General features: G+C 45.7%; 1 protein-coding gene across 1 annotated transcript in view; it reads left to right on the plus strand.

Annotated features, from left to right (window-relative positions):
- The window catches only part of LOC134586252 (dynein axonemal heavy chain 5-like), a 260,789-nt gene that overhangs the window by 100,526 nt on the left and 137,067 nt on the right, over window positions 1-23,196 (plus strand). Inside the window, exons 33-38 of the mRNA XM_063441744.1 lie at window positions 808-939; window positions 1,609-1,718; window positions 2,061-2,157; window positions 5,505-5,768; window positions 6,297-6,389; window positions 9,766-9,965. Coding sequence (XP_063297814.1) covers window positions 808-939; window positions 1,609-1,718; window positions 2,061-2,157; window positions 5,505-5,768; window positions 6,297-6,389; window positions 9,766-9,965 — 896 coding nt within the window. The remainder of the gene's footprint in view (window positions 1-807; window positions 940-1,608; window positions 1,719-2,060; window positions 2,158-5,504; window positions 5,769-6,296; window positions 6,390-9,765; window positions 9,966-23,196) is intronic.

Here is a 23,196-nt window from a genome sequence, read left to right on the forward strand (position 1 = left end):
GTGTCCTTAAGGGGTTAAACTCCCACTACTCCTGGGCAGTAGCAATCACTATAGTACACTTCAGCACCAATACATAAAATAAAAACCAAAGAAACTCCAATGTATCACTCCAATGGCCATTGCAGTCGCTATGGCAGTTGCTCTGCAAGGAGATGCTGATTGGCACAGCATCACGTTTTGCTGAGCAAGCGCAATAGCCTCCCAAAGCCTCCCAATGCTTTCCTATGGATTGGCTGAGATCATCAAAATTTACGATCTCAGCATAGCATGGGAGAAGAGGTGGGCGAAATCATCTTTCCCATGCAATCTTAGACGCATGCTTAAACTCCTTTACTGTGTTAACCTCTACCACTTCAGCTGGAAGGCTATTCCATGCATCAACTACCCTCTCAGTAAAGTAATACTTCCTGATATTATTATTTTTAGAGGGGCAAAGGTTTAAAAATAATATCAGGAAGTATTACTTTACTGAGAGGGTAGTGGATGCATGGAATAGCCTTCCAGCTGACGTGGTAGAGGTTAACACAGTAAAGGAGTTTAAGCATGCGTGGAATAGGCATAAGGCTATCCTAACTATAAAATAAGGCCAGGGACTAATGAAAGTTTTTAGAAAATTGGGCAGACTAGATGGGCCGAATGGTTCTTATCTGCCGTCACATTCTATGTTTCTATGTAAACACTGTAGTGTCAGAAATACATGTTTGTATTCCTGACACTATAGTGCTCCTTTCAGTAATATTTTCTGAAGAAAGCTAATTGATCCGTGACCATCTATATACTAATGTTCTTTATTTTGTCTTTGAGAAGATTGAACAGTACTGGTCTGAATGCCTAATCTGGAATGACAAGCTGAAGGACTGGGATGCGTACAATGAGATGGCACGAGAGGTCAAGTTTTATGTTGACATCTTTCCATTGCTACACGAGCTGAAATCTAAGGTATATTATGAGTCAAGCCATCATCACAATTGTTCATTTTATACATTTGGATGCATTTTTGACAACATTAATCAGGCTGTGATACACATTGTATATATGTTAAACTATGTTAATCTAATGCTCCTCTTACACTCAATATATTTTATATACCACAACATTCCCCACAGCCTGCAAACAGTAGCAGGAACCTTGACACATTAAAATTCCTTATGTATCATTATGTTCAATGTTAGTAAAATGTAGCCTGCCATTATGTGAATTTAAGTATGAGTCTGGAAACCTACGGAAATATTTAAAGAATTATTCTAACTTTTAAAGTATTTTGGAGGTAGTTTAAAATGCCCTATTGTGCATTATTAATTACGTCCCCGAGTCTTGTAAGTCACAGCCAGATAAGTGAGGCTAGGGCTGCACAAACAAAGCGATTCAACTCATAAACAGCAGAGAATTGAGCAGTGGCACTCAACAGGTATAATCTATATACCAAAACCATTTCATAAAGCAAAAGTTGTTTAAGTGTTGATAGTGTCCGTTTAAGGCAATGTTGCATATCAAGTAAGATGAACACTCTAACATACATTCTAATTTCTATAGTTTAATTATTGCTTTTTTTCTTGATTTTATGAAATATATACATATACTTTCAAATGTAATTATTTTTTGTTTAAGGAAATTCGGAACCGCCACTGGCTTCAAGTTATGTCTGTCACAGGAAGTTCTTTCCCATTAGAAGCCAATGTCTTGAAAGTCTCTCACATCCTGGACATTGAATTATTAAAGTATGTTGGGGTTACGTGAACTTCAGTGTGGAAATAGACTTACAAATGAGTTATGATCAAGTTAATCACAGCAAGGACATTGCACAACATTGTTAATAACTATGATCTAATTTATAACTATACACTGATATTCTCCTGATATCACTAGATTTAACTGAATACAATTTAATATCTAATTTTCATAGCTTGTCCGGATACTAGGAGTGCTATGTGCATGCCTTGTCTTTATTATAAGCCATTAAATTATATAGATTGTTTTCTAAATATAGAAAGCTTTATAAGAAGAAAAATTGGATTATACCAGTATCACTGATATTAAACACCCATTTTACTTCACCACAGGTTCCAAGTTGAGCTAATGTCAATAGCTAAAGTTGCCAAAAAAGAAATGGATTTTGAGATCCAAATGAGAAAAGTTGAAGAAGAATGGAGTGAGCAGGTAATACTAAGTAACCTATTTTCAATTAGAGCTATTTAAGGTATAACTTTGCATGTACTCATGTCAAATATTTGACAATCCAAATACTATTACTAGTGTGTACTATTTCTCTCAATGGGTGGACAGTGTTAGACTGGAAACATCTGGCATTCAGCTTATCACAGGCTAAACCTTCTTCATAACTGCGGAGGCACAGAGGAAGGAAGCCAGTTGGCAGCAGTGTTGCGCGCTAGAGCCCCAACCTCAGAGTTATACTGAAACCATTCCTATGCGGTTTTTAAAGATGCTGGATGCCTAAATGCAAAGCAAAGCGTAAGGACATCCAGCGTCATTTCACATAGTTAAACTCTGTGTACAGGCAGCAAGTGCCTCTAGTGGTTGTGTTATGGTACTTTTTAGCAGTAAACCAAAATGTTTAAATGTCTATCTGTTCCTGTCCAAATTAAGAAAATTGAATTGCGTATATACGCTGAAGTAATTCAGTCTGACACACGGAGTTCAGGTTAAAATAACTTCGAGGAAATTTATTGGCAAGTGAAGAAAAGCGGGCGCGCAGGCCCTTTTAAGAGGCATTTTGCGTCATCATTGATTATCAGGATATCAGTAAATACACATCATTAATTGGATTAATTGTTAAGTGTCTGGATTAGTGTCCACCTATCAATATAATTAATTGGCTCAAAAACTAAGTGGTTAGCTATGTGTCCACCCACCGAGAGGTGGTATTGTTTGGACACGGGTGGGGACAAGGGGCTCAAGCGCCATTTCCCTTAGCATGAGGTTTACTCGGTGGAAAGGGGGGCTTGAGCGTCATTTTACACGGTCAGTGATGTCAGGTCTGTGGTCAGGTGCAAGGTCTCTTATGAATAGAACATTTCATTACTACAGTGTTCTCATGGCCTTCAATTTATACTATGTTGCGAGTTAGGGGAAATTCAGCAGTTCCTGAGTTAGTCATGTCTTTATAGAAAATACAGTCTTTGTCCATTGTGTTAGATGTGCTGGGAAATTCTGTCATGTAATGTAGTTTTAAAATGAAGAAGTCAGGTTATGAGGACAAAATGGAGGATTTGTCACAGTATGAAGTTAAAATGGAGTTAGTGCAATAATTCAATACAAGTTCAATAAAGATTTTTAATAATTCTACATCAGTTGTATATAGAAAAAAGGAAGGGATACAGCTGGACAACCTGAAAAAAAAACAATTAAAAATACATAGTGTAATACAGTTAAAATGATCAGACGTTATTTGTTACACTGACAAGATGTAGACTGTGAGATTGCCTTATAGGTGCGTCCCCTGATAGCAGTGGGGGGGGGGGGGCTAAAAGAAGCTTACTATTCTCTCGTTGGTTGTGGGTATCAGAAGCCAAAAGGAACAGGAGCAGGAGTCAGGTGAAAAAAGCTTTCTTTATTTGGCAATAAAAATCTGTAAGGACAAAATTATGCCGTTAAAATGAATATCTTGCCTAGAATATTATTTGTGTTCCAAGCGCTCCCCATCCGCGTCACTAAAGCCTCCCTGCAGCCCCTACAGAGGGCAATCGGAGCCTTCATATGGCATAACAAAAGACATAGAATATCCAGATATATTTTATATAGACCACGTTCGAAAGGGGGACTGGGACTCCCAAACATATATTACTATTACATAGCGACACAACTGACACAGGCGGCAATGTGGCACTCTCCACCAGGGGACCGCAAATGGGCAGACGTAGAATCCCTCATGACAGGTGCCAACCTCCCGCAGCTTCTCATGTGGGTACCAAAAGAACACAGAGCCGAGATCAAGGTCACATACCCGCCTATAATTAATTCCCTACAGATATGGGACGCCTTCAAACTGAAATTCCAGTTGGCATCGGACCCATCCCCTATTATGCCATACTTACGCAATAAAGCCTTCATCCCAGGCATGATAGCTAGAGACTTCAAAAACTTAGAGAGGATAGGATTAAAACGCATCTGCCAACTACACAAGGGAACAGGGGTCATCACCTGTGACGCACTAAGACAGCGAGGCCATCTCACCCCCGCAGATTTTTTTAGATACATACAAATTAGAGACTTCGCGAATTTGGCACACATAAAAACGGTGGCCTGGAAACAGATGACGTTCTTCGAACGCATCTGCCTCCAAGAAATGATACCCAAAGGCATGATAACGCTCATGTACGCCCACCTCTGTTCAGAAGCTAGGGACTGGGGCAAATTAGCCTATACAGATCATTGGGAGAGAGACCTAGGGGACACGCTGGAAGGCATAGAGTTGCAAGAGATCTGGGAGGCAAACCATACCTCGTCGGTGTGCGTTACCCTCCAGGAGCAATCTATCAAAACAATGCTTCGCTGGTACACTGCACAAGTTAAACTATACCAAATACACAAGACTCCTACAGATGAGTGCTGGAGGGGGTGCGGCCTGAGGGGGACGTACGTCCACATGTGGTGGGAATGCTCACAGATGATCACATTTTGGAAACAGATACAGACACTACTGAAACAGGTCTTTGGCAGAGCACCAGACCTCGACCCATGGCTATTCCTATTAAGCAGGACTCTAGACGGCTGGACTAGGCAGGAACAAAAGCTTCTCCATAAGATTACCTTAGCAGCCAGGAGGGCCGTAGCCTCAGACTGGCTTAAGCCAGGCACACCGCCCATCGCAGGGGTCATCAATAGAATAAAAGAAGTCCATTTGATGGACGACCTGACAGCTAGAACAAGGGGAACCTTGAAAATGTTTCAAAAGATCTGGGAACCCTGGGAAAACTCCAACTTGAGTAACTAATATATAACCAGGCCCCGATGGCAACCCATCGGCCCCGGCAGCGGATCCCCCTCCACCCCATTTGACCAACGTAATGCATTCACGGGAGCAGACACATGGGGCATTCTGACAACCGAAACATCGGAAGAGAGAAACAGCTGTGCAGTCTTTAACAACACATGAGACTTGCCATAGGCAGGGCAAAAACATTACCTAACACTAACAAGACAATGATTGGGTCGCAAAGACCAGAGATACAGCTATGTATGTTAATGTGTAACAGCCTCATAATAAATAACTCTACGAGAATGTTTGTACAATGTGATTCCAGCGATCCCATGGCATGTCCGGTGAATGATGTGGCATGGCATGTCCCATGTTGAACCATGTTAACCCATGTTAAACCGTGCTAGTCCATGTATGCAACATGTCGTGTCAAGACAAAATAAAGAATAATAAAAAAAAAAAAAATAGTTCTACCCAGGGTGATAATTGTATATGGCCCTTTTCCCTTTATCACTGTCTTATCATTACTGCTGTTTTTTTGTACTATGCTATTCATTCCTTTCCTTAGGTTCTCAGCTTTACGCCATACAAAAATAGGGGCTTAGTACTCCTAGTGAAAGAGGATGCTCTGAAGTTGCTCGAAGAGTTAGAAAATGCTCAAATCCTATTGGCACAGATGTTGACATCCAAAGAAATTGACCCTCTGAGAGAAGAAGCAACAACCTGGGCAGAAAAACTGAAGCGTGTCAGTGAAGTTTTGGAGTTGTGGGTAGAAGTGCAGGACCTGTGGCAAAACCTAGAAGAAGCCTTCAGTAACGTCATCATTAACAAGGTTATTTATTATGTAATTCTGAATGTTGTAGCTTAAGTACCAGTGAATGCACACAGTTTTAGGAAACAAATAACAAGGTATACACTCCATGTATACTAATTATAAATACATGTATATACACCCTATAAAACAGGGTTCATTAATGAAATAGGTAATGTGTTACAATCTAGTTTTCACTATTTATCAAGATGTTGGTTAGAATTTAACAATACTGAAGCAATCGTGATCGAGTTATTTAACAGAAATGTGACTTTTTTCAAGATGAGCCCTATGTAAGCAATGATGGGGCACATTTTTCTTCAAAGTGCAATTTCTCTTATTATTTCTTATGCTACGCCATTATTCTTTAATTTTTATAATGGCTCATAGTACTAACAGTTAATATATATATATATATATACACATATAATGACTATTGATTTTGAAGCTGGAAATTAAACATTTTAAATCCAAACTTTGATTTTGTTTCTGTATTCAATATTATGTTCAATAAAGCGGTCATGATTGATGTTCTAAATCTTTTATTAGGAACTGCCTCAAGAGGCTAGAAGATTTGCAAAAGTTAACAGAAGTTGGACAATGATGATGCGTGCAACCTACAAGACAAAAAATGTTTTACAGGTAATATAAATATTGTGTTCTTGTCACTTACTATGGGAATTGAGAGACATGTCAAGACTAACGCAGAACTGTCCTTTCTAGTTATTGTATGGAAACAGCTTTTTTTTTTTTTTGTCAATCTCTTTTTATTGAAATTTTGTTTTTTCATACCCTTGCGGGTCAAGAATATTTGAAATGTACATCAAACATAATCATGAAAACATCGTATGGCATGAACAATAGCATGTAAACGAAATCATGTACTAGAAAATGTGGGCCTGCAATGGTATGTTATCGTGAGTGTGTGAATTGCTTCGGGAGAATGGGCGAGTAACCATAATATGTGTGTAGTGACCCTCTCGGGTTCTGAGTTATGGCCTTCTTCTATGTGTACCCAGGGCCCTGGGGGGCCTGGGGGGGGGGTACGTAGGTTTGGAGCGGTCGCTCCCTCTTGCCAGTGGGGGGAATGGGGTGAGCTAGGAGTGGCTCAAGGCCAGCAGATTGTGTGTAGGTATAACTGTGCAACGTAGAACATGTGTGGTAAAGTCTCTGTTGTTGGAATCAGGCCTCAGGAGTAGGTCGCTTGTCAATGGCCTGGTTGGGTACGGGTATGCCCAAAGCGTGGCAGAATGTCGGGAACTCCTCAAGTGTGGAGATTTTGTGAACAGTTCCGTGTCTAGTGACCACCAGGAATCTGGGTGACCTCCAATGGTATTCTATCCCCGCTTCTCTGAGGGTGCTGGTGACTTGGTTCAGCGATCTGCGCCATTGTAGCGTGGCTCTGGTGAGGTCTTGGTAGATGTTAAGCTGTGCGCCTTCAAATGTGAGTGGCGTCTTGCCCCGGAGAGCAGTCATCAGGATTCTTTTGTCTTGGGAGGTAGCACAGCGGACAATCACGTCTCGGGTCAAGTTTGGGGCTGTCCTGCCCGAGGGTGGCAGGCGGTATATCCCATCCGTATTAAATTTCTTGGCCTGTGTAGGTGGCAGGATGGCGGCCACGAGGCGTCTCAGGTAGTGAGGTAATTCGTCTGAGGAGACGTCGTCTGGTACTCCTCTTATTTTTATGTGATTTCGCCTTGTCCTGTCATCGAGGGCGATATAGTGGAGGGAGAGTGCTTGCTGTTGATTCTGGAGTGCCAGTACTGTGTCCTGCAAGGTGGTTAGTCCCTGTTTGATGTCAGTAACATAGTTTTCTGTGGTTTGAACCTTGACAGCTATAGCCTGCACGTCAGACTTAATGGCTTCTATGCTGGTCGCCAAGAGGTTTTTGATTTCCCCAATTAGGTGTTGGAAGTCCCGCTGGGTGACTGGGGCAGACCCATCAGTGGTACCCCCTGGTGTAGGTACCTGTTCTGGGGGTTGGGCATGTGGGCTGGGTCCCCTGTGTACCTTCATGGTGTCCTGCTCCGCTGTTCCCGCCATTGTGGCTGGCGGCCTGTGTTGTTGCAGCATGGTGCTGATATCCCTGGACCCTGAGGCAGTCTCCGGTGGGGGTTTCTGGGACCGGCGGCCCATTTCTGCCCAAGTGTGTAGGGGTGCCGTATGGGGATCGTCCCCTGCTGAGTCCTCAGGCTGATCGAGGCCGTTGAGGAATGCCGCCCAATCGAGGGCTGCAGCCGGCTTGTAGGCCGCAGGTCTGCGCTTCCGGCGGTTCACCCGTGCCGGGTACACAAACGGCATGGGAGGTGGTAGGGGAGAGTGCCGATGATGCCCCTGGTCAGGAGTGGGTGAGTTGGGGGTGTTAATCCCCACTTGTCAAGATTTTTGCGGGCTGCGGTCGGGAGCTGTGCTGAGGTGCGACCGCTCCGGCTCGTGGTCAGGCTCCTCCGAAACAGCTTTTTTTCACACTTCATGAATGTTTTTTTTTTTCTAGAGAAACAGTTTTTATCAAAAGGTCATCTATGATGTTTGAAAACTGGTGGCAAATTACTATTATACTCTGCTTTGAATAATATAATTTAATCAGCAGTAGGAGAGATAATAATGATAATAGTAGTATGTTTTATTGATATTCTTTTATTATAAAAACCTTACTGTAATTCCTTACTTTGACTCGGCCTAGACCCATATAGATTAGTAAAATAAAATTAATTTACGTACCTAACAGCTAATTTACCGAACAGCTAATTAACATAGTAAAATTTGTATATCTTAAAGGGAAAATAGGGTAAAGATGAATCCCTATTTGTCAATGCATATTAAAGTTAAGAAACAAAATAAAGAATAATAATATATAATAATTAATAATAAGATATAAAAACAAAAAACTTTTCTCTTGATGGACTTTTTAGTGGTTCATCAGGATGGGACGCTTATCCCATAAACGCATGCACAGCCCTTATGATGAGTGGAACTGCCATACGTCACTGCTATCACTTTACCAACAGCCTAGTTCACTGTTTAGTAAATTAAGATATGCACAGTTGTTAGTTGAACTGCAGTTGGCACTAAAGTGATGTGTGGTTCGGTTCTGTCATAAGAGAAGGATGAGTCAAGTCAGTATTGTATGTGCACGGCATACTGACGCCAAACAGTAAACCTCAACAAAATTAGCAGAGTCAGTCTGGAACTCTGAACAACTTCTCTGAAGGGCAGGCTTAGTGGTGCACTGATTTTTTAAAATAAATCGCTGCAATTGTAATCCACTCTCAAAGCTGAGAATTGCCTCAGTGTGTTCTATGCACCATCACCTTTACATGTTTGTGTGTTGGCACGAAGAGTGACCTGTTAAATAAAATAGAATGCCAACTTTTTATTACTTTGAAATGTATGATTGCTGAATCTTGTAATCTTGTAACTCTGCTCCCTAATTTTGAGGATTACGCTGGGCCTACTGTTGAAATTTTAAAATGTGGTAGTCATAAATCAGGTAGTGCTATTACAAAATATGGTTTATCTGGCATCTGGGCTGTAGAACCCAGTGCATTGCTCAAATTGTGTTTTCTACATATTCTATTTACACACACAATTAGTTCATTTCTTAATTTTAACAATTTTAATTAAATGATTAAGAGATCGGCAGATTTATAAGACATTCGGAAGCAGATCAGAAAGAATTATCTGGTAACAGATATAAAATGTATTTTCCTATAAAGAAATTATTTTCTTATTTATGACCATATAAAAAAGTATCAATTAAATAAAATAAAACAAAAGTAAAACTAACTAGAAAGAAACATTGGTCACGATATACATAAAAGTTAATATAAAGCATTGTTACAGATTTCATCACATGGCAATGATTTACTCAGTTGAAATGAGATAACCTATGGGAACTATAGTATAATGTTTAAGGATGGCTATTGTTTTAATTAAATAATATATTAGATACTAGCAAATTACTATAAGACAATACAATAAATGCTGTTCTTAATGTACTTTGCTCTGTCTGTTGCAGTGCTGCTGTATGGGAGATGTTGCCAAGGAGGTCCTCCTGAGACATTTCTACCAGGAGATGGAAATCTGCTTTAGTTCGCTCAGTTCTTACCTTGGCAGAGCACGGCAAGCTTTCTCACGTTTCTATTTCCTGTGCGATTTGGATCTTCTGTCTGTGCTCAGCCGCCCTCATGATATTAAATATCTCCAGAATCATTTCAGGTACCCAAAATGCTGGATGACATTACAGAGGTGTCCACATATTGCACCGAATGTCAGGTTTATCCATTTGCCAAGCAACTATCCGATTTCACATGCAAATGGAAAGACATGTTTTAATCTTTTCTCAATTATTTGCCATGTAAATAAATTTATCATACGGTTCAGCAAAGTATTATTTATTTATTTATTACTCGAGGTTATAAAGCACCAAAGCGCTGTACAATTAGTGGAGAACATACAATATACACAGACAAATACAAGAGGTAGAGAGAGCCCTGCCCGTAAGCTGAAATCTTGCCATTAAAGCTCTTTTATACAAAGTGCAAAGGTAGATAGCCCGTGAGCTTACAATCTAAAGGATACCATGGGGATTTGAGACAAGAGGTGGCAGGGGAAATTTGGAAGTGGGTAGGCGTGGTTTAGGTGCCGACCAAGATGGACGCGTGAGAGAAGAGCTCCGCTCCACCATCCCTCGTATCAGCTCTTAACAGCGCTTACCAAGGCTAAATGGGTCGCACGAAGCGACCAGACAACCCCCAGACTCCGAGGAAACAACTTCAAAGACCCCTGAACACTTTTCTGCACCCGCATCCTACCACGAGCGGGGAGCCGAGCAGCCCCAAGATGGCGGCGCCGCCTGCTGCGGACTCTGACACCGCTCCCTTCGAGAGGATCGAAGAAAAACTGCAGACCCTAACAGCAGCAATGGTCACTAAAACCGACCTACAGGCCCTTACCACATCCATCCAAGAGGCGGTAAGGGCGGAACTGGCGGGGCTCCGCGCAGAAGTAACCGCACACACAGGCCGCATCACAGCCATGGAGGAGTCTGCTGCGGCCTTCCAAGCGCGCCTCCAAACTACAGACACAGCCGTGGCACGCCAGGGAGGGATGCTCTTGTCCATGAGGAGGCACCTTGAGGATGTAGATAACAGGGGCAGGAGGTGTAATATCCGAGTCCGTGGCGTACCGGAATCGGAGGGCGCCGAGAACGTGGAGGGGGTGCTGACGGAGTTATTCCACTCTATACTCCAGACTCCCACCCCACACGTGATTGAATTTGAAAGAGCCCATAGAACACTACGACCGCGAACTGTGGAGGAAGGCCCGAGGGACATTCTCTGTTGCCTACATTCCTTCCCAACGAAAGATGCTATCATGCAAAAAGCACGAGACCGACCGGCATGGCCCTACCGGGGGGCACAGGTATCGTTATTTAATGACTTGTCCCCGTTAACCTTAGAAGCACGACGCGCACTCCGCCCGGTCACTACTGCCCTCAGGGACCGCCGCATCACGTATAAATGGGGATTCCCATTCGCCCTCATGGCACGACAAGGTAACCGCTGGATATCTCTTAGGGGGCCAGAAGACATACCGGGTTTCCTGGAAGAACTCGGCCTCCCCCCGCTGCCGGTACCGAATTGGATATTAGGCCCCCCAGGCCTGCCCCCAAGACCGCAAAGAGGGAGCAGACGCAGGGAAGCCAGATCCCCACCACCTGAGCTCACCAGGCGGCGCAGAAACCCAACCTCACCTGAAGAATAAGACTCCTACCCGATGAAGACTACCAAGGATCAACCTGGATATTCTCACTTTCCCCGACCTGCTCTTTGCCCCACCACAACGCCATTGCAGTTCCAGCCTACCTAGGACATACCTCACTTTCCTACCATGGGAAGATTGTTGCCTGTGTTCCACACGCCCGACGATGAGGACGGAATACTCACAGCTGCCACCCTCAGGTACATTGGGGATATTTTTTTATAATTGGGGCCCCCTCCGGGACTATAGACTCCTGGCGCTATGTCTGATACGGTGCCGCTCCCCCTGCAATATCCTCTCCGCCCCCCTGATTCCGCTGCTACTGGGGCTCTGGAAATATTTGTGGGGTGGGGGATATCGGGTTGGGGTCTTTGGGGGTTTTTTTGGGGCCAGTCTCCGAGCTGCCTGCCGATACCAGTCTTGGGACATCAGTTCAGACGGCAACATAGCAGGACACGTGAATATGCAATCCCAATGTTACTTATATGGACTTTATACTGCCTGATATAAGTTTACACACTGTTTCCCATTTGTATGCTATCTAACTCTATCACCGTTACATTGCTGTTAGGTACTGGGAACGGGGTCTTTAGAATTTCACCCATGCCATACGGGCCACCTGCTGCAATGAACAGTAGATATCTGTAAATGAGCTTTGATAGTGCACGGCAAGACACGTACACCTCAGACCTCTATGAGCCTCCCCGGTGATTGATGTCTAACCATAACTATGGGGAGTACCACGCACACACTGCCCACTTCGTGATCTCAACGTGTCTGACAACCCATTAGCAATCTCTCCATCGGGTGGGCAGGGGCGACGATGACAATGACCCTGAACTCGGGATCCACACAAACCCACACTCCTAAGGGGAAGATATGGTTTTATTCCTGGGGTGAGAGGGCCGTACATACACCGCGAAGTTAACGTAGCTCGGAGGGAAGCAGGGACACGGGGAAAGATGCACAGGAATTTAGCGGGTAACGCATAGCCTAAGGGGATCTGAACCAAGACACAGGGGTAGTCTTTATTTTATAACATTCTATGATTGATACTTAGTATTTCATGTTTTCTATCTTGTTTAGTATTTTACTTAAAGAGTTGATATGTCTGGCTGTGAAACAAAATTGTGATGTTGAAAGCTAATACGATATTGCATATAATGTCTGTACACGTTTGACACATGTGACCATTTACACACGACGCACAAGTAAGCCTAGCACTCAAAATAGATAAGAGGGAGGAGACGGGTAATCTCACATTCCCTACATTCCTAACACCTTTCGTTATCCCCTCCACCACTACATCTGGTGCGGACCCTGCATCACGCTACCCACACCTTCACTAGTGCTCAGGCTTCTCAGCCAGGCTGTAGGCTTTCCCGACCTCCGGGCAGGTCCCAGGTCTGGTGCTTATCGGCGCTGGTTGCAGCACTTGTTCCTCCCTCCCCCCCCCCCCCCCTCCTGAGGGAAAGGACCTAATTTACGTTAATTCTCCTAGACTCAGGACGCACCCGATCATTGCAGACATCCACTGTTAGTAGTTGGGATCTCTCCAACCCTACTAGTTACACTCATTGACTGACTCTTTTCCCAGCCGTCTCGAACTCCTGAGGAATCCCCCCCCCCCTGGTGCCTCACAGGCTAACTCATCTCTTTCCTGCCTCCCTCCCCTTCTTCCACTCCCTGGCGCGGACCTGTATTGTGGGCCCTAGACCTGACTGACGCTCGAACCGCATAGATCGCGATTTGGCCATGGCGTACCGTTGCGCCCCCCTGAGGGTCCTCACACAAAACTGCAGAGGCTTAAATGCTCCGGAACGCAGGTCGCATTTACTTAGAGCGCTGAAGAAACAACAGATCTCGATTGCCATGCTACAGGAAACCCATTTCAAGGAAGGCTCGGCACCCAGATTGCACAATAGGCATTACCCTGACGCTTACTTCTGCAACCACCCATCGGCCCACAGGGCAGGAGTAGCTATTGTTGTGGCGGCCGAGCTATCGTTCCGGGAACTAGAGCGAGAAACTGACCCGCAAGGGCGATACCTCTTTTTAAAGGGCGTTATGACCGACAAAGTTTACACTTTAGCGACGATATACGCCCCCAATAAGAAACAGGCCCCCTTTCTACGTAATGTCTTACACAAACTGGAAGATTTTACGGAAGGGATCCTCCTGGTAGGAGGCGATTTTAACGCTCCTTTAGATCCGACACTAGACTCCTCATCAGGGCATAGCTGCCTGTCACAACGCCACATTAAAAGCATCCGAGACTCTCTGAGCTCTATGAGGCTGGTCGACTGCTGGAGAACCCTAAATCCCACGACTAAGGACTACACGTATTACTCAGCCTTACATGACCGATACTCCCGCATCGATTTCCTCTTTATTACACAGGAAGGCTTATCTAGGCTACGTAAAGCCGATATCGAACCGGCTGCATGGTCAGACCATAGTTCCGTTATAATGGAATTGGAGTCCCCTCTATTTCGGCCATCTAGGTGGACATGGCGACTTAACGAAACTCTCCTGTCAGACCCAGGGACCAGAACACAAATCGCTCAAGAGCTGGAACAATTTTTCAGGGACAATGACACTCCCGGGATATCCCCCATCACCATCTGGGAAGCCCATAAAAGTGTCATCCGAGGAGTACTCATATGCACAGCCACGATCAAGCGACGAGAAGCGATGCAAGCAATGACCGACCTCTACCAATCAATAGCGCTCCTGGAACGCCAACACAAAAGAACCCATCTTAACGCAGTATATGGCGAATTGATGGAAAAGAGAAGAAACCTTAGAGAACTCATCCTGAAAAAGCACCTCAGGACGCTACGGCGCTCGAAAGGCTTCTACTACGCTCACGCGAATAAAGGGGGCAAATACCTGGCAAGAATTCTAAAGGGTCCTTCACCTCACAGACAGATACACAAAATACGGCTCGCGACAGGAGAAGTGTCACCCCTACCACAAAAGATCGCGGAGGAATTTAGGGTATACTACCAAAACCTGTACAACCTGCCTTCACCGGGGGACAGAGGATCTCCGACACGACAGGCTACGCGGATCCAGGAATACCTACGCAGCACCATCGCGAACACAATTACCCGGGACGCGGCCTCGATACTGGACTCCCCGGTTAGCACTGAAGAACTCACGGCAGCTCTTAAATCTTCCAAAACCGGCAAGGCCCGGGACCGGATGGCTTTTCGGTCGGGTACTACAAAAAATTCTCAGATACCCTGCTTCCATGGCTGACCAAGGCCATTAATGAAGCTGGGGAAGGGGGAAACCTCGGACTGGAATCACTGGCAGCCACCATCACGGTTCTATTAAAGCCAGGGAAAGACCCGCTAGCCTGCGCTAGTTACCGCCCGATCTCACTGCTCAATGTGGACGCTAAACTATTTACCAAGGTCCTGGCCACTAGATTGAAACAACTCCTTCCAGATTTGATCCACGTTGACCAAACCGGTTTTATCCCGGGCAGGGAGGCTAGAGATAGCACTCTCCGACTCTTCTCCATTCAGCACCACGTCAGGCGATCGAAAACTCCCCTAATGCTGTTGTCGACGGACGCTGAAAAAGCGTTCGATCGCGTTAATTGGAACTTTATGATAGCGACTCTTCAACAGATGGGATGCGGACAAAGGCTACTCACCTGGATAGCGGCGTTGTATAGCAGACCCCGGGCCACGATTAGAGTCAACGGAGCCACGACAACCGACTTCGCAATCAATAACGGCACCCGCCAGGGGTGCCCGTTGTCGCCCCTGCTGTTCGCAATGACACTAGAACCACTACTTCAATCGATCCGCTTGAATCCCGACATCCAGGGATACGAATGGAAGGAGAGGTGTCATAAGGTAGCCGCGTATGCGGATGATCTGCTTTTCTTTATACGCAACCCCAGAACCACCCTACCTTGCCTCCTCTCTGAAATTGAAAAATACGGGAAACTATCTGGGTTCAAGCTCAATCTTGCGAAATGCGAAGCTTTGAATCTCACGTTACCCTCTTCAGAATACGATTCACTGAAACCGCACTTCACGTTCCGATGGTGTCGGGACAAAATTAAGTATCTTGGCCTCTGGATACCCACTGACCCGTCGGATATATACAGGTTCAACTTTCAACCCATGTCACAAAAAATAGTCGCTGACCTGACCAAATGGTCATACCCGCACATCTCCTGGCATGGTCGTATTGCAGTTCTGAAAATGAACATACTCCCGAGACTCCTCTACCTAATGCAGACCATCCCAATTGCTCTGCCAACAACCTTCTTTTCTCCCCTGAAATCGGCAGTTATCCGTTATGTGTGGCGAGGCGCAAGATCCAGGCTGCGGTATGACATACTTACCCGACCCAGACAGCGAGGAGGCCTAGCGCTGCCGGACTTCAAGAAGTACTACCAAGCCACAGTACTACAACGTATCCTGGACTGGCATGCGAAAGCACCTTGGAAACAATGGGTGGAGCTGGACAGGGGTCTTATAGGCCCTACGATCGAGGCTAAGATCTGGGGAGGCGATGGGCATACTGTCTCACAACACCGAGAGGAAGGGACAGTTCTACAGACGATCCAGGGATGGAGGACCATGAGAGGCCAAACTCACATTTCTCCCATTCCTAGCCCGATGACCCCTTTGACACATAACAAGTCGGTGGGAGGAGGGCTCCCACCCGGCGCATGGCCTGTCACAACCACTGGGACATATATCCCAATATACAGAGTATTGGGAGCTGGGAAGCTTCGCACTCTAGACTCGCTGCTGGACGGTGAACCTCAGACCCCCATCATCGTCTTGAGGTACATACAACTGACACACTACTACAATGCCATGCCCCACAAGGATCGCTTACACCGGAATCTATCTTGGTTCGAGAATCTTTGCTACGAGGGCGACCCCCTGGACCACGCAATCTCGGTACTTTACCAGAACCTTATTACGGCCGACATACCCACCACCGGTACATTCCAACAACAATGGGAAGAACAACTGGGAATGACCTTCTCAGCCCCTCAATGGGATAAGGCACTCATCTGGCAACAGAAGAGCTCTATGAGCTCGCATTATCAAGAGGTAAATTATAAGTTGATCTCATCGTGGTACAGAACACCGACAAGACTGCACCAGATCTTCCCATCCATCTCTCCTACCTGTTGGCGCTGCAATACGGACAGGGGCACTATGGCCCACATCTGGTGGTCGTGTAGAGACATCACCGCATACTGGATAATGATAAGAGATGAGATAACGTCTATCCTGGGGGACATAGTAGACTGGAATGCAGGACTAGCGTTACTCCATATCTCGACGCAACCAATCCCGGTATATAAGAAATCGATACTCCGGCACCTCCTGAACGCAGCTAAAGCTTCCATACCGGTCCACTGGAAGACAACCAAGATACCCACTAAGGAGGAATGGATACAACGAGTCGAGGATATACAGGCAGCTGAAGCGGCATATGCCTCCCTGACGGACCGTGGAACTAAACACGCAGAGATGTGGTTCCCGTGGTTCCAATATATATCGCGATACCGGCGAGACAATGGTACTGCCGGGGCAGTGGAGGGAACGTCTGCAGGGATGGGTCCCACGTAATGGACCGCGACCAACCCTAACCCTCCCCCCCCCTCTACCCCGCCTTCTCGCCTTGCCCACTTTCCAATCGCAATTTAGTAAAACATGCCTGTGAGGTGCTAGTATAGGGGAACTCGGGAGCGGAGAGGTCGGTGGTGGAACACCTGCACAACATTGCACACTACCAGTTCCTAACTCATAGCACACGAGGCATTGTGCCACTACTACCTACCCCCAAAGCCTAATCACTAAAGTCTCAAGTTACATACTGACCGCTACACTACATACCGTAACTTACAGAACTACCGTGACCGACCATGGTCCCTGCACCTCCCTCCCCCCCCCTCCCCTTTCCCACCCACCCCCCCCCCCCCCCCGTTCTCCCTAATAACCCAAGCACTGGCAATGTTGCTTATAATCTCGAACTACCTGCACCATAGCATAAAGAACATAACCTTCTCCACCACGACCTTAATATTACTCACCGCGCAATTACTGTCAGGGTACCTGAAGCCTCTACCTCTAAGAGAGGTAGAGACTTAGAAGTTTATCCGTCCGGACGGCATGTCTCCTCGGTTCCTCGCGGTTCACCCGGTCTTGCAAACGCCGGCCGCGAGGGAGCCACTTCCTTTTATAGCAGGAGGCTCAGAGGCCGACGTCATGACGCCAACCCGGAACACCCTGTCACTCAAATCAGTGGAGACGAATCAGGACTCGCCGGAGGCGTGTCTTCTCTCCCTAACCAGCATACTTAACAGTGGCTATCTCATTCACTCATTGCCCTGTCGTGGTTCTAGTCCGCCTAGTCACACAGTGCTTTGTTATTCTCTTGTCTTTTGGTTCCGACCCGGCTTTGATATTTACTCTCCTGTCTTTCTGTTATCCTTGACCCGGCTTGTCTCTCGCTTACCTGTCTTCTCGTTCCCTCGACCTCGGCTTGTCTCTGACCATTCTATCGTAGTTATACGTTAAGTCCGGCCATTCTAAGGACCGGTATACGTATCTGCTACTCTTTGTACTCTGCGTGTTGGATCCCTGACCCGATCCTGACATTACGACAGGGCCATGGATCCTGCAGGTACAAATTGTCAGCTTGGTTCTCCTGATCCTAGGTTTGACGCCATGGATCATAGGATGGATCAGATGGCTCTAGCACTACAGGCGCTGCTGTCTCGTCCTATTAATCCACCTGAAGAGATGCGTAATATGTCTGCTTCTTCTGTGGGTTCAGGGCTAGAGGTAGCTACTGTAGGTGCTTCTTCCCGAGTTACCCCACCTGTACGTTATGCTGGTTCCCCTGAAAGGTGTCGTGGCTTTTTGAACCAGATTAGTATTCATTTCGAACTACAGCCTCGTTCATACCCTACTGATAGGGCAAAAGTGGGATTTATTATTACCTTACTCATTGAGAAAGCTCTGAGATGGGCTAATCCGTTGTGGGAGAATGATAATCCATTAGTCTATAACTATAATGCCTTTGTAGCTGCTTTTAGAAGAACTTTTGATCCCCCTGGCAGGAGGGTCAATGCAGCCAGATTACTGTTGCGCCTTAGACAAGACAACCAAACACTTGTGGATTACGCACTAGAGTTCAGGTCTTTGGCGGCAGAGGTAAAATGGAATGAACAGGCCTATATAGACGTATTCTTAAATGGATTATCTGATGTAATACTTGATGAGGTAGCGACAAGAGAGCTTCCCGAGAATCTGGAGGACTTAATTTCCTTTATCTCTCGTATTGACGAACGTCTAAGGGAGAGACAAAATACTCGAGATAGAACCGTTAAATCTCCCTTTACACTAGCACCATCATTTCAAATTTCTGAAACCAAAGATCCACAGGTTTCAGAACCTATGCAGTTAGGCCTTACTCGTCTATCAGAGGAGGAGAGACAGTACAGGAGAAGGGAGGGACTGTGTATGTATTGTGGGGCCAGAGGTCATGTACGTTTGAGCTGTCCCAGTCGTCCGGGAAACGCTCGCACCTAAGTTTCTCTAGAGGACAGACCTTGGGTGTTTCGATTTTGTCCTCTACTCATAACTACAAAGAACATAGACTCCTATTACCGGTCTCTTTAACTTGGGAGAAGGGAACTTTAGAGACTATGGCATTGATAGACTCCGGCGCTGCTGAGAGTTTTATCGACCAAGAGTTTCTCACCAAACACACTATCCCATCCCAGTTAAGGAAGACACCCTTGGCTGTTGAAGCCATTGATGGTAGACCTTTAGTTGAGCCTGTGATTTTCCGGGAGACCATACCTCTTTACTTAACTACTGGTATTCTACACAAGGAGGAAATATCCCTACTACTCATTTCATCTCCTTCTGTTCCCATAGTCCTGGGATACTCCTGGCTTAAGAGACATAACCCCGTTATAGATTGGAGATCAGGGGAGATAGTTTCGTGGGGTCAGGATTGTCAAGAGAATTGTTTAAAGAAAGTGTCACCTCTTTGTAGTGTCAACTCACTTAATAACGCTACCGACTCTACCAAGGTACAGATACCGTCCCTGTATCAAGATTTAAAGGCAGTATTTGACAAAGGAAAGGCTGATACCTTACCACCACATAGGCCTTTTGATTGCAAAATTAATTTACTTTCTGGTACCATGCCCCCCAGGGGTCATGTATATCCTTTGTCTACGAATGAAAACTTAGTTCTAGAGGAGTATATTCGTGAGAACCTAGACAAGGGGTTCATTAGAAGATCCTCCTCTCCTGCTGGGGCTGGATTTTTTTTTGTTAAAAAGAAGGATGGCTCTTTAAGACCCTGCATTGACTACCGAGGTCTTAACAAGATAACCATCAGAAATGTATATCCGATTCCCTTGATCACCGAGCTTTTTGATCGATTAAAAAGTTCTAAAATTTTCACTAAGTTAGACCTTAGAGGTGCTTATAATTTGGTGAGAATTCACGACGGTGACGAGTGGAAAACTGCATTCAATACTCGATATGGGCACTATGAGTATACTGTAATGCCTTTTGGTCTCTGCAATGCCCCGGCGGTATTTCAGGACCTTATTAATGAGGTTCTTAGGGAGTTTCAAGATGACTGTGTGATTGTATACCTTGATGATATACTTATACATTCCAGGGATATTGAGACTCACCACGGACAAGTCAGAAGGGTTTTACACAAACTCCTTCAGCATGGCTTATACTGCAAACTAGAGAAATGCAGCTTTGACCAATCACAAACTACCTTTCTTGGTTATGTGATTTCTGGGGAAGGGTTTGAAATGGACCCGGAGAAGCTCCAATCCATATTAGATTGGCCTTTACCTAAGGGTCTCAAGGCTATCCAGAGATTTATTGGTTTCTCCAATTACTACAGACGTTTCATTAAGGGATACTCCTCTATCATTGCTCCCATCACCAATATGACCAAACAAGGGGCTGACACTAAGAATTGGTCTACTGAAGCACTTCTGGCTTTTAAGACACTCAAGGAGCTGTTTGCTTCCGCACCAATTTTAGTTCACCCTGATACTACACTACCTTTCCTACTCGAAGTTGACGCTTCTGAGACAGGTATAGGTGCTGTTCTGTCCCAAAGGTTGGGTGTAGATAAACCATTACATCCTTGTGGATACTTTTCCAAAAAGTTGTCAGGTACTGAAAGCAGATATGACATTGGTGACAGAGAACTACTAGCGGTTATAATGGCCTTGAAGGAGTGGAGACATTTATTGGAGGGTACTTTGCATCCTGTTACTATTTTGACAGATCATAAAAACTTATCCTATATTGGAGAGGCTAAACGACTATCATCTAGACAGGCTCGTTGGTCCATATTTCTCACTCACTTCAACTACGTACTCACATATAGGCCAGGTTCTAAGAATTCTAAAGCCGACGCCTTATCTCGCCAGTATGAACCTGCTGCCGTATCTGAGCCGGTTTTGTCCTCTATAGTACCCAAGTGTAACATTATTGCTAACACTACTCTCAAAGTCCATTCTCCGCTACTTGATCAGATAAGGAGCTTGCAGCATCTGGCACCTAGACTGACTCCGGCTTCCAGACTTTTCGTTCCTCCTGAACTCCAATTGGAGCTCTTACAGTGTCTTCACGAGAGTAAGGTGGCCGGTCATCCGGGTGTTCGCAAGACGTATTCTTTGATCTCCAAAGATTTCTGGTGGCCTTCGCTACGGAAGGATATTAAGGATTTTATCGGAGTTTGTGTGGTCTGTACTAAAACTAAATTACCGCATTCGCTTCCTTGTGGTCTCCTGCAGCCTCTGGAAATTCCTGGCAAACCTTGGTCCTGTGTGGCAATGGACTTTATTGTGGATTTGCCTGTTTCTAAAAAGCACACTGTTATCCTCACCGTAGTCGATAGGTTTACCAAGATGGCACATTTCGTACCGTTGCCTAAACTCCCGACTTCTCCTGAATTGGCGGAAATCTTTGCTAAAGAAATTTTTCGTTTGCATGGGATTCCCTCGGAGATCACTTCTGATAGAGGCTCCCAATTTGTTTCACGCTTCTGGAGATCATTCTGTTCTCAATTAGGCATCAAATTGAATTTTTCCTCCGCCTATCATCCTCAGTCTAACGGAGCTGCCGAGCGTACTAACCAGAAGATTGAGCAATACCTACGTTGTTTTGTTTCCGAACACCAGGACGATTGGGTCGGTTTGATTCCTTGGGCGGAGTTTGCGCACAACAATCTCGTTTGTGACTCTACGCATTCAAGCCCCTTCTTCATGAACTATGGCTTTCACCCATCTATTCTTCCCTCGGTTTCTCCTTCCCAAGGAGTGCCGTCGGTTGATGTCCATGTGGCCAATTTGAGGAAGTTGTGGGATCAGACTCGACAGATTCTTCTACACAATTCTATGCTGGTTAAGAAACATGCTGACAAACGTAGAAGGGCGGCTCTGAATTTTGTTCCAGGCGATAGAGTTTGGTTGAGTACTAGGAATATTCGCCTTAAAGTTCCTTCCATGAAATTCGCTCCTCGTTATATTGGCCCCTACAGGATCTTGACTCGAATTAATCCAGTGGCGTATCGTCTAGCTCTCCCAGCCGCTTTACGCATCCCAAACTCCTTTCACGTGTCATTGCTGAAACCTCTAATCTGTAACAGATTCTCCTCCACAATCGCCCCTCCGCGCCCTGTTCAGGTGGAGGGTCAGGAGGAATATGAGGTTAACTCCATTATTGATTCTCGTGTCTCCCGGGGGAGAGTACAATATTTGGTTAACTGGAGGGGTTATGGTCCTGAGGAGAGGAGTTGGGTACCACAAGAGGATGTTCATGCTCCTCGCCTTCGCAGGGCATTTCACTCTCGCTTTCCATCTCGCCCCGGCTCCTTCCGCCCGGTGGGCGTATCTGAGAGGGGGGGTACTGTCAGGGTACCTGAAGCCTCTACCTCTAAGAGAGGTAGAGACTTAGAAGTTTATCCGTCCGGACGGCATGTCTCCTCGGTTCCTCGCGGTTCACCCGGTCTTGCAAACGCCGGCCGCGAGGGAGCCACTTCCTTTTATAGCAGGAGGCTCAGAGGCCGACGTCATGACGCCAACCCGGAACACCCTGTCACTCAAATCAGTGGAGACGAATCAGGACTCGCCGGAGGCGTGTCTTCTCTCCCTAACCAGCATACTTAACAGTGGCTATCTCATTCACTCATTGCCCTGTCGTGGTTCTAGTCCGCCTAGTCACACAGTGCTTTGTTATTCTCTTGTCTTTTGGTTCCGACCCGGCTTTGATATTTACTCTCCTGTCTTTCTGTTATCCTTGACCCGGCTTGTCTCTCGCTTACCTGTCTTCTCGTTCCCTCGACCTCGGCTTGTCTCTGACCATTCTATCGTAGTTATACGTTAAGTCCGGCCATTCTAAGGACCGGTATACGTATCTGCTACTCTTTGTACTCTGCGTGTTGGATCCCTGACCCGATCCTGACAATTACGCAGTAGATAGGAAGGAGATGATCACCTACTTAACACGCACTATACCCCATTAATCCGCACATGACCTCAGACTAGGGGGACTAGGTTACAGTAGAAAGATACGTCGACGAACTTATACCTCAAAATGCGGCTGATCACATCCACGACCCATGCACCACTACACTCGAG

The sequence above is a fragment of the Pelobates fuscus genome, chromosome 2 (genome assembly GCF_036172605.1).
Source record: "Pelobates fuscus isolate aPelFus1 chromosome 2, aPelFus1.pri, whole genome shotgun sequence".
In the NCBI taxonomy this organism is placed as follows: Eukaryota; Metazoa; Chordata; class Amphibia; order Anura; family Pelobatidae; genus Pelobates; species Pelobates fuscus.